General features: G+C 36.4%; 2 protein-coding genes across 2 annotated transcripts; both read left to right on the top strand.

Moving 5' to 3' along the window:
• The first annotated feature begins 8,308 nt into the window (after nt 1–8,308).
• On the top strand, nt 8,309–9,321 carry LOC143559677 (uncharacterized). Its single transcript, XM_077048175.1, has 2 exons — nt 8,309–8,823; nt 8,924–9,321. The coding sequence occupies exons 1-2, from the start codon at nt 8,334–8,336 to the stop codon at nt 9,271–9,273; spliced, it is 840 nt and encodes a 279-aa protein (XP_076904290.1). The 5' UTR covers nt 8,309–8,333; the 3' UTR covers nt 9,274–9,321.
• A 51-nt stretch (nt 9,322–9,372) lies between these two features.
• On the top strand, nt 9,373–10,455 carry LOC143559671 (uncharacterized). The gene is made up of 2 exons (XM_077048174.1): nt 9,373–9,578; nt 9,668–10,455. Exons 1-2 carry the CDS (start codon nt 9,404–9,406, stop codon nt 10,453–10,455), a joined length of 963 nt encoding a protein of 320 aa, XP_076904289.1. The 5' UTR covers nt 9,373–9,403.
• The last annotated feature ends 856 nt before the right edge of the window (nt 10,456–11,311 follow it).

The raw sequence follows: 11,311 nt of genomic DNA on the forward strand, positions 1-11,311 counted from the left end.
TTGAGGGTTTTTGGTCAACAGGCAGTCAACACGAGAGTTCTCGGTGACCATGTGTTCTCGGTCTGAAATATGTGTTCTCGGTAACCCTGTGTTCTCGGTCAAACACATGGGTTTTCAGTCAAAAAGGATTTCGGTCAAACATGGGTTCTCGGTCAACATATGTTCTCTGCCAAGAGTTCTCGGCTGACCCAATTCCTGTTGGGCCTGAATCAGTTGGGCCTGGGTGCTCTAATGAATAGTTGGGCCTGGCCTAACTAAATCCGCAAAACTTAAAGCTCATAACCCATCTAAGCAACAAGCCCAACTTAGAAAATAAATTAATATGTTAATGGAAAATGTGTTAAGACAATTAATGGAAATGTGCTTAACCCCAGCAAGGGGCTCTGCCCCTTGGACCCCCCTAGGGGCTGTCGCCCCTAGTACCTCGCTACCAGGGGTGTTGCCCCCGGACCCCCGTTCGTTGAGGGTAAAATAAAGATAGAAATACGATATGTGTAGTAATAGTTAATTGATACATGTAAATATTATACAGTTATCCGTGCACAGCTCAAGAAGGGAATAACTATTAACGGTGAACGTAACCGCATTCAGGTGAGTTTCTAGCCCCATTTATGTGTTATGTTTTCGGGGTTGTGTGCATACTTGATGTGATTGTTAATACATTTATCCTAAGTGATAAGTGTATGCCTTATGTGATTATGTGAATTGTAAGAACGATTGCTTGTCGGTACATAAACGATCTTCGGATATTGCACATGCTGTCAAGTGGTAATGCTATGTATGAAATATAAATGATATGTTCTATAGTTATGAATGTAAGAGATAGAAAGGTAGAAAAGGGACTGGACCATAATAATATCCAAGGCAGAAAAGGGACCGAGCCCTTTAATAATCTCGAGGCAGAAATGGGACCGGACCCTGATAACTTCCGAGGCAGAAAAGGGACTGGACCCTAATAATATCCAAGGCAGAAAAAGGAACCGGACCCTAATAATATCCGAGGCATAATAGAATAGAGTAAAGTAGAATTTGAATTACGAAAGTATGAATGAAAGTACGTATGTATGTATGTAAAGTATGTTATGTTATAAACTAGAACTCACTCAGCGTAGCTGACTTTTAGTATGCACGCAGGTGAGTAGAATGAGACAGCTCGCTTGAGGGGAACACGTGGCATTGAATAAGAGGCTGGCATCGGAAGACGTTTATGTTTAATATTATGTTATTTTGAAAGACAAGGTGTTTATTCTAAGACAAGTTATGGATTAATGTAATGTTTATGAAAGTTTTTATATTCCACGAATGTTTTGGTTAACTCTGATGATTAGAACTATGTTGATGAGTAAATCCAACGTCCAAATGTGAGGCACCGGTAACGGGGCCTTACACGTTTTGTCATTTTTTTCCTAGCCAAATAAACCCTAAACCTAATTTGCAAGCCCCCTCACGTGAGGTGCCGGGGTATATTTGGGACAAAAGGACAAACGACACCTCATTTGAGAGGGGCACGCTGATGGGTTAAATGGTCAGACTTAACGGGGTTAATGGAATCGGGTTTACTTGCAAGTGAAATGAAACCATAGGGACGAAAATCGCAAATTTGAAACTACTGGACTAAAATCACAGTTTTGGACAAACCATAAGGACGAAAACCACAGTTTACTCTTTATTATATAATAAAGCTAAAAAAACAAAAAAAAACATCAAAACCAGTTGGGGTAGCTCGAACCCTCGCCCCCAGCCATTCAAAGTCTTAACACATACACACCAGCCATGCGAGCTGGTGTGTTAGTTAGTTTAAAGACAAGAAGCAATTAATATAACCTAGACATAAAATAACCAGATTGTGTAATGAACCCTGACGAGATCAATCGGCCAAAACGTTTATCGTTTAGCCAATTAACCTTGGGTTAATTATCTTGATAAGATGACGATTATAACTGTATAACCAATTACCTTAAAATTTTAAAGAACGGTGATCAATTAAAGCGAACATAGGCCGGCCAGAACCCGATCAAGAACAGACATTAGCCGACGATGATAATCTAATTCGTTAAGGGGCTTTTGTTGGCGACAAATGTATGAATGTGCAGACGCGTGCAATTGAAAAATTATGAACTCCAATAGGTATATTACGTATGAACTCCAATAGGTATATTACATAATGATTATGTATATATGTAGCGTGTATGTATATAAACGTATATGTATGCATGTACCGTGTATATATATATATACGTATATGTATGTATGGACGTATATGTATGTGGGCGTATATCTATGTATGCCCGTATATGTATATATAAAACGTATATGTAAGATTTACGCGCTAGACGATGTATACGCTTGATGACTTACACGCCAATAAGGACTTACACGTTAAAATGAGTTGCAAATAGATGAAAGATAAACAGCGTATACGTACGTAAACGATAGTTATGAACTTATATGATATATGGACTAAAGATAAGTAATTAATTAATAAGGAAATGTAACGTTTATTAAACGAGAAGTATAATATAATTAGGAGTAGTTAAGTGATGCTTGTTAATTGATACAAAGTTATCCGTGCACGGCTCAAGAAGGGCATTACCATAAATTTAGAAAGGAATCGCTTCCAGGTGAGTTTCTAGCCCCATTTCTTTGTTATGTTTTCGGGACTGTGTGCATACTTGATGCGATTAGTTAATATACTTACCCTAAGTGGTAAGTGTATGCCTTATATGATTTATGTGATAGTGATTGAGGTTATGAATGAATGTTTGTCGGTATGTGAGCGATCTTCGGATATTGCACGTATCGCCAGGAAAGGTGAGTTTTATATAAAATGCATGAATGATACATGAATGATTAAGAGTATCTATGAAAGTATATAATAAAATGTATGTGTAAAGAAGTATATTTATGGTTGTATGGAAAGAATGGACCAAACCCTACTAATATCTGAGATAGAATTGAACAGAGCCTAATAATATCTGAGACAGATGTGACTACACCCTAAAAATATCTGAGATAGAAGGGACCAGACCCTAATAATATCTGAGATGATAAATATAGTTATGCATGTCGTATGAAAGTATGGAAGAATGTATGTATGAATAAATGTGTGTACGAAAGAAAGGTAAAAGGGGTAAAGTATATAATATGTATCTTCGGATGCGTATATGAAAGTAAGTGTATATATTGTATTTACTAGATTAACTAGAACTCACTCAGCGTAGCTGACTTTTAGTATGCACGCAGGTAAATAGATTGAAGCAGTTACCTTGAGGGAGACACATGGTAGGATATGAAGAGGCTGGCATCTGAAGAAGGAATTGTCATGATGTTTTTAATAAGCTATCTTATATTATGTTTTTAAAGACAAGTTTCGAATGTTTTGTTACGAATTGTTGACTTTAATTATTATTTCCGTGAAAATTTTAATTAACTCTAATATTTAGAAATGTGTTAATTCAACACCAAAGTAGGGTACCAAGAACGAGGCCTTACAATTAATGACGACTTCGTTATAAAAGTCAATACGTATCAAACAGATCGTAGTTTCCTAATTATGATCGTCGGTGAGCTCGTTTAGGCTTGAGGAAAGATTTGCACAAATCAATTTCACTATTAGGACGAGAATTAAGCTTGAAGAAAAGAAAATGGATACGGGTATACGGCATGAACATGGATACATGTTTTGGGTTAATGGGTTTCTGGTTAAAATATTGTAAATTTGCACTTTGGTCCTTGAACTATGAAGACGAAAACAGATTAGGGTTAAAGTATAGTTTAGGGTGAAAATTGTAAATAAATGAAAATTATTTATATATATTAAATGAATAAAATAAACAATTAATAATAAAATAATAATTACTCGATAAACGCGATATTTTGATAAGATTTCCTGAACAGTGGGTCGGGTAACGGATAAAAATATTATATGAAAAAGTCCGAGTTGTTACATAAACTAATGTCTTCAATCTTGAACAATATCAAGTACTTGTACCTATAACATGTATTAAAATATGGTTTGTCAACACGAATGTTGGTGAGAATACATAAGTTTAGTTGAGATATATATAGATAAAAATCAAAATTCGTATGTGAATGGTGAACATTACAATTCTTTGAAAATGTAAACAACTAAATAGACGTGGACATGTTCCTATTGATACAAAATCAATGTATTTGGGTAAATGTATGATCATACTAGATGAAAATAGATGAGGATGAGATACCGACCACTAAACATAAAATAAACATTTAAACACATAGAGCATAATCATAGAGCATGCAATAATCACACGTGTACATATATTGAATTGCGTTTTGAATAGATGTGGTAATAAACATGAGTAAAAGTGAATAATTTATACATGCTACCCCTAAAATATAAAAGATGAAAAAAGGAGATATGTAAACTCACTTGACAATGTGCTAGGAATCTCCAATGTTGACGCACATGGATATTAAAGTCGTGTCCTACGTGATGACATAATTGAAGAGAAGAAAATCCAATAGCGAGAAGTATACGTTGGGAAAGAACCTGAGATTATTAATGCATTGTAGACTTTAATTTGCCTTTTTAAGGTTGGTATAGAATCTTAAAACTATTGCGTTTAAAGCCACGTGTTAAGAGTTTTGTTTATAAAAAAACAAAATTTTTAAACAAGATGGTTGTCATTTTATTTTCTTAACACCAGGGATTTCTAACAAATACTTATAATATATTGTTTTAGGAAAATAATTAGCACAAAACTTTTATTAACTAAAACAGTAGCTTCACGAACATGAGTCAAGACTAAAATAATTAGCACAAAACTTTTATTAATTAAAACAACTAATTAATCTTTCCAAGAGTTGGTTATTTAAAACATGAGTGGACGTTCAATAAAGGGTGGTGATAGCAAATAGGTTGCCCTGCTTGCGGTGCGCACATATGATGTATATATGTGTGAACCCTCGGGTGGGCAAAAGTGAAATTGCACTAATTTTGACGTTATTTTACTAATCTCGTGAAAATAACGTTAAAAGTGACGGACGGTTAATCAGGCATCATGTAGTGGCGTTGATAGCTGAAAGATAAGGGTACATGCACCGATCAGCCGGTGTCCCGATGATTGAGTGCTATGTGCCTTATGTCCAAGGCTTGATGCAAAACTACTATCGAGCCGGGGGTCTCACCGGAAGCAGCCTCTCTATCCCTATGGGGTAGAGGTAAGGCTGCCTACATCTTACCCTCCTCAGACCCTACCATAGCTTTGCTATTGGTGGGATATACTGAGTACGATGATGATGATGATGATGATGATGATAGCAAATAGGATTGAGTGCCATCTCCACTTTGGTGGGATGGTAAAGGCTTAGGCCTTTGGGTGAGAGGTCCAGGGTTCGATCCCTGGCAATGGCGGTTTATTGTAAATAGTAGGAGGCAAGCTTAAACATTCAAAAAAAAAAAAAAAAAAAATAGGATTGAGTGTAAAACGAGCGCGCTTCCGTTTAAGTACCTTCGGTTACAGGTTGGCGATAGTATGAACTTGATGGGTTCTTGGGATTTGATTGGGGACCTGTTTTGAAAACGCCTGTCAATTTGGAAAGCAAAGAAACTATCGCTTGGTGGGCGTGTAACGGTAATTTAAGCGGTTCTCAACTCGTTACCGATTGATATCTTTCTTTATATAAGGCGCCGGAGGGGGCGTTGGAGAAAATGGATAGAATTCGACGAATATTCTTTTGGGGAAGGTCGGAGGAGGAGACAAAAATAAATTGGGTGGCTTGGGAAAAAATCCCCACAGCAGTAAAAAAAGGCGGACTCGGGTTAGGGTCTTTACGCGAAACGAACTTTGTGATGCTCGCGAAGTGGTGGTGGAGATTCAAGAATGAAAAAAAGGGGGTTATGGAGAAGCATTGTTTGGCGTTCCATCACTCGAAGAGATCTTGGTCGTGTATCCCAGCAAATGTCTCGCTACCAGGCCCGTGGAAACATATTGTTAAAATAGCATAAGATATTGAAGAATTGGGGGGTTATTTTGGTTAATGAACTAAGACGGGAAGTGAATGATGGTTGCAGCACATTTTTTTTTGTTTGAAAGGTGGTGTGGAGATGTTACTTTTCAGTTCCGTTTCCCGCGACTATTTCAGTTAGAAATGGTGAAAAATTGAAAAGTTTTGAATCAGCTTGAAATGTATGCGGGTGAAATTTTCAGCCGATGGGAATGGGTGAGATTGCCACAGGTGGTTAATGAACTTAACGAGTTACAATAAATGTTGATCGCTTGTAAAGAGGTAACGTTAAACAACCGAAATGACTGCCTTATTTGGGGTTTAGATGAAGGTAGCTCATTCTTAGTTTTGAGCTTAAAGAAGGCTTTTACCTGTGCTATTGTGGCGGATGGTGGGTTTGTTTTTTATTTGAACAATTTTGTACCAGATAAAGGAGAGCGGAAATGGATAGGATCCCGTCACGTTTTTTGTTGGTTAAAGAAGCATTGAGGTGAGCTCGGTTTTGTGTCTGGTGTGTGAGGAGGAGATCGAAACAGCCGAACACTTGCTTGTTTCGTGTCAATTCGGACAGTGGGTTTGGAGTATTATTTCCTGTTGGTGTAAAGTCCCGGCAATACACGCGTTCTCGACTAGGGATATTTTGGAGCTACAGAGGATTTCCTTTCCTATACAAAAGCCAAAGGCGTTCCATGAAATGTGTTTAACAACCATGTGGTGTATTTGGAATGCAATAAACGCGATGGTGTTTGAGAATAAACCGGCTAACCTTAGCAATTTGATTGGTGAAATAAACACGTTGAACTTTTTATGATTGCGTAGCAGGTCCAAGGTCAAGTTTATCGTGAGAAATGTGGTGTGGGTTTCATTTATTATAAGGGCATTTGGGCTTTGTTGTATTTGTTTGTACTGGTGGTTTTGTTTTTGGTGTTTTTATTTCGAGTGAATAGCCATTTTCGTCCCTGTGGTTTGCGACTTTCGCCACTTCAGTCCAAAGTTTGATTTTTTGTCAATTTAGTCCTAGTAGTTTTCATTTTTAGCCTGTTATATCCTCCCGTCTAACGGCATCCAAGTATGCCGTTAGTTCTTTATCACCTGAGGGCTAGAAGTGTCTTTTTAGATATTACCTCAGGGACTGAATAGTCTTTTTAGACATTACAATTAATTATTATATTAACTGAATACACAAAACTTAGATACGATATTCACAGTGAAGAACTAGGGAAGAAGAACCAGCGATTAAGTGAAGAACAACATGGAAATGTGGGATACCAGAGCTTCTGGTGATGATTTCGATCCAGACGTTGAATATGGTATGTATTAACCCCTTAACCCTAACCCTAACTATTATCTATTAATCAAAGAAACCCTTGAATTCCAAACCCTAACCCCTAACTATTATCTATTAATCGGTTTCAGGGAATTTTCCAGACCATTTTACTATTAAATTCCACCATGGGGGAGAGTTCGAGAAATCTCCAGAAACTACATACAAGGGGGGTTTGGTTACTTTTGTTGATAGAGTGAATGCTGATCTGTTTTCAGTGATTATTGTGAATGATATGGTACAACAATTAGGCTACAGCGAAGAGGAAGTTCTTACTGACCAGAAATTCTATTTTAGAATTCCCGGAGGGGACTTAGATTCAGGTTTAAGACCCTTGTCCAATGATGTTGATGCTCTTAGCCTCATAGGATATATTAGTGTGCATAAGGTAATTGAGGTGTATGTGGAACATTCACACATTATATCAAAGGTAAAAGAGGCTTCAATGTTAAGTTGTTTTAATGTGGAAATAGATGATGAATTAGAATCTGATGAACCTACAGATGATGATGTAGTTGAATTAGATGACATAGATTTACATAATGTTAGGGTGCCTGAATCTGATGAAGATGTAGAGGGGTTTGATAGTGATAGTGAGGCAGAAGGTTCTGATTATGATTCAGACTTCATATTTAATGAAAACAGTATGGATGACCCAAATCAGGATATAGAATTATTTAGAGCAGCCGTGGATGATATATCTGATGAAGGTGAAGATGTTGAAGATAAAGGAGATGAGTTAGATGATTTAGATCTACATGATATTGATAGTCTTAGTGATCCTGATAATGATACTATGTTGCAAAGAGCTATTAGGATGAACAAGAAAAAAAAGAGAAAATCACACTCAAAAGAAACTGATGAAGAATATTGTCATTTTTATTTGGGTCAAACTTTTGGTGGTAAAGATGAGATAAAGCAAATGGTGAAGACTCATGCAATTCATTCAAGGAGACAACTTCATGTTGTGAAGAATGACAAGATTAGGTATCGTGTAGTGTGTTTGGGGAGAAATTTAAATATGGGTAGTTGTGAAAATAATGATAACCAGACAAATGAGGTGGAAGAGAATCTCATGCCAAGAAGGAAAAGAAAATGTAAAAAAAATTGTGGGGCCCAAGAGGGTAGTTCCAGCCATAAATCCAAACCTAAAAAGAATAAGATTCCTCCTCCCACTTGCCCATGGGTCCTACATGTGTCTTTTGATGGGGCTGAAAGAATATGGTGTGTGACAACATTAGATACTGAGCATCAATGTTTACAAACTAGAACTGTAAGCTTATGCACGGTTGGGTGGTTGGCAAAGGAACTGGAGGAAGATCTTGAAGAGGACCCAAATGAAAGTATGAGGAAATTGCAAAAAAATATTCAAAGGAGGTTGCAAGTTCAAGTCACCCCTAACCAGATTTACAAGGCTAAAAGAGTTGCTAAAAAGAATGTTGTGCATGATTTTAGTGGTCAGTATGCTATTCTTAGAGAATATTGTCAAGAGGTGGTTAGATGCAATCCAGGTATGTATTTTTAAGTATCTTAAACTGTTTACTTATGTATTTTAGTGTAGTTTTGCTAAAATATTTACTTATGTATCTTAAAACTGTTTACTTATGCTAGGTACAACTATCAAGATTGATGTTGAAAGTGAATGTAATCCTAGCAGCCCAACTAGACAGTTTAAGAGGATTTATGTATGTTTAGCTCCATTGAGGGAAGGCTTTAAATTATGTGGGAGAGAATTATTGGGGCTAGATGGTTGTTTCATGAAGGGGATATACCCAGGCCAAATCTTAACTGCTGTTGGAGTTGATAGCAACAATGGTATTTATCCTGTTGCATATGCAATAGTTGAATCAGAAAATACCAATTCATGGACATGGTTTTTGGAGATTTTAGCTGATGATCTGGATTTGACATCTAACTCTAATTTCACTTTTATGAGTGACAGGCAGAAGGTAATTATTTAACACTTGATTATGTTTTATATCATATTACTTACAAATATTTTTGTTTTAAAATTAGGGCTTAATACCTGTAATACAAAAAGTTTTCCCAAATGCTGAACATAGATATTGTGCAAGACATATTGAAGAAAATATGAAACAAAAGTGGAAGGGTCAAGCTGCAAAGAATCTGTACTGGAAGTGTGTATATGCAACAACTCCTCAGACATTTAATAAAGCAATGAAACAGGTGTTTACAGAAAATAAGGAGTTATATGATTGGTTGAAGGAAATTCCACCAAGGCATTGGTCACTATCACATTTTACTGGTATTTTTATGTTATTAATTACATTCTTGTTCATTACATTATTGTTAATTACATCCTTGTCAGTTGAATTACTTATGCTTATACTATAGGTAGGGCACTAAGTGATTTGCAATTAAACAACATGTGTGAGGTGTTCAATAGGCAGTTGACACCTGGAAGGGACCTCCCTATCATTAGTTGCCTAGAGTTCATTAGGGAATACCTAATGAAAAGAATTGTGAAAGTGCATATGAAGATAGCAAAATGTAAAGGTCCATTAACACCAAATGTTACAGTTTCATTTAAAAAAATCAAGAAGGATGCCACTAAGTGTAATGTCATTTGGAATGGGGCTACAAAGTATCAAGTTAGTGGTCCAAATCAAGAGCAATATGTTGTGACAGTTGACCAAAGGTCTTGCACATGTAGAATGTGGGACTTGACTGGGATTCCATGCAAGCATGCAGTGGCATGTATTTTTGATATGGGTGAACATGGATTGGATGATGGTGTGCCAGAGAAATGGGTTGACAAAGTGTATTGGTTGGAGACATGGAAGAATGTTTATGCACACACCATAGATCCAATCAATGGCCAAGAAGAATGGGCACCATCCCCTTGGCCCACTAAATTGACTGCTCCTAAGCACCATGTGCAGATTGGTAGACCAAAAAAGAATAGAAAGAAATCTGCTGTGGAAATTGAATTACTGAGTCAAAAGGTTGGTAAAGCCAAGAAATTGCCAAGGAAGGGTCGTACAGTTACATGTGATATTTGCAAGCAACCAGGACACAACAAGAGATCTTGCAAGAAGAGGAAAACAGGAGATATAAGAGAAGCAGGAGGTTTAGGAACACAAGTTGATGCAACTGATGCAGCAGGCTGTTCAGGGGTTTAAACTGCTTTTGGTATTGTAATATTAGGATGTTAAACTGCTTTTGGTATTGTAATATTTTGGTACTATGTTTAATTATGTTAAAACTTGTAATCTTTTGGTATTAGGATGTTTTTGGTACTTTTTACTTTATGTTAAAACCTGTAATCTTTTGTATTGGTTAGTTGACCTTACAAATGTCAACTGGAATGGCTAATGGTATATTGTTTGAATTGCATAGTTGATTGTAGTTAAAGGGCATTTTGGTAATTTGTATTGGTTTTTATTTGTTTGTCTGTTTTTTTCCTGTTTGTTTGATCTGAACAAGCAGGTGGACCTATGTTCATAGATTGCAAAAAGTCATTTGACCTTAACATACAAAAGCAACCAATTTTGGTACTTTGCAGACAAAAACATACAATCTGCATAGTTGACTTTTACAAAAGTCAACTACAGTGGTACCATTGACCTGTCAAACATTTTACACAAAACCAACCAATTAGCTTGTCAAACATTTTACAAAACACTTAATCAAACATTGAGTTGTTTAATCTAACCATATGTTCAAACAAAGACCATACATTTTCATATCATAAAATTAGTACTACAAAAGACAATACAGTGGTACGATGACCATACAACAAAGAGATCTTAGCAAGACAACTTCAACATTCAGTGGAAACATACATAAAGGAAAAAAACAACCAAAACAAAAGTCAATGCAAACTTCATTCTTTTGGTCTTCAATTCCAATTTAGTACATGTTTGACATATTGGAGGATCCATCCAAACAACAAAGCCACAACTCCTTGGCTGCAATTAACAAAAATTAGGGCAAAAATTAGGGGAAAAAAACCTAATTTCAAATGTTTGTTCAATA

This window comes from Bidens hawaiensis, unplaced genomic scaffold (genome assembly GCF_021521415.1).
Source record: "Bidens hawaiensis isolate Kalapana, Puna unplaced genomic scaffold, B.hawaiensis_p1.1 tig00020020_1, whole genome shotgun sequence".
Lineage (NCBI taxonomy): Eukaryota > Viridiplantae > Streptophyta > Magnoliopsida > Asterales > Asteraceae > Bidens > Bidens hawaiensis.

Bases quoted from the DNA above. Each gene is read 5' to 3' on its own strand.
- LOC143559677 (XM_077048175.1), top strand. From the start codon at position 8,334: ATGGGTAGTTGTGAAAATAATGATAACCAGACAAATGAGGTGGAAGAG. The intron at 8,824-8,923 runs GTATGTATTTTT...TACTTATGCTAG, and splicing joins GGTGGTTAGATGCAATCCAG to GTACAACTATCAAGATTGAT.
- LOC143559671 (XM_077048174.1), top strand. From the start codon at position 9,404: ATGAAACAAAAGTGGAAGGGTCAAGCTGCAAAGAATCTGTACTGGAAG. The intron at 9,579-9,667 runs GTATTTTTATGT...CTTATACTATAG, and splicing joins GTCACTATCACATTTTACTG to GTAGGGCACTAAGTGATTTG.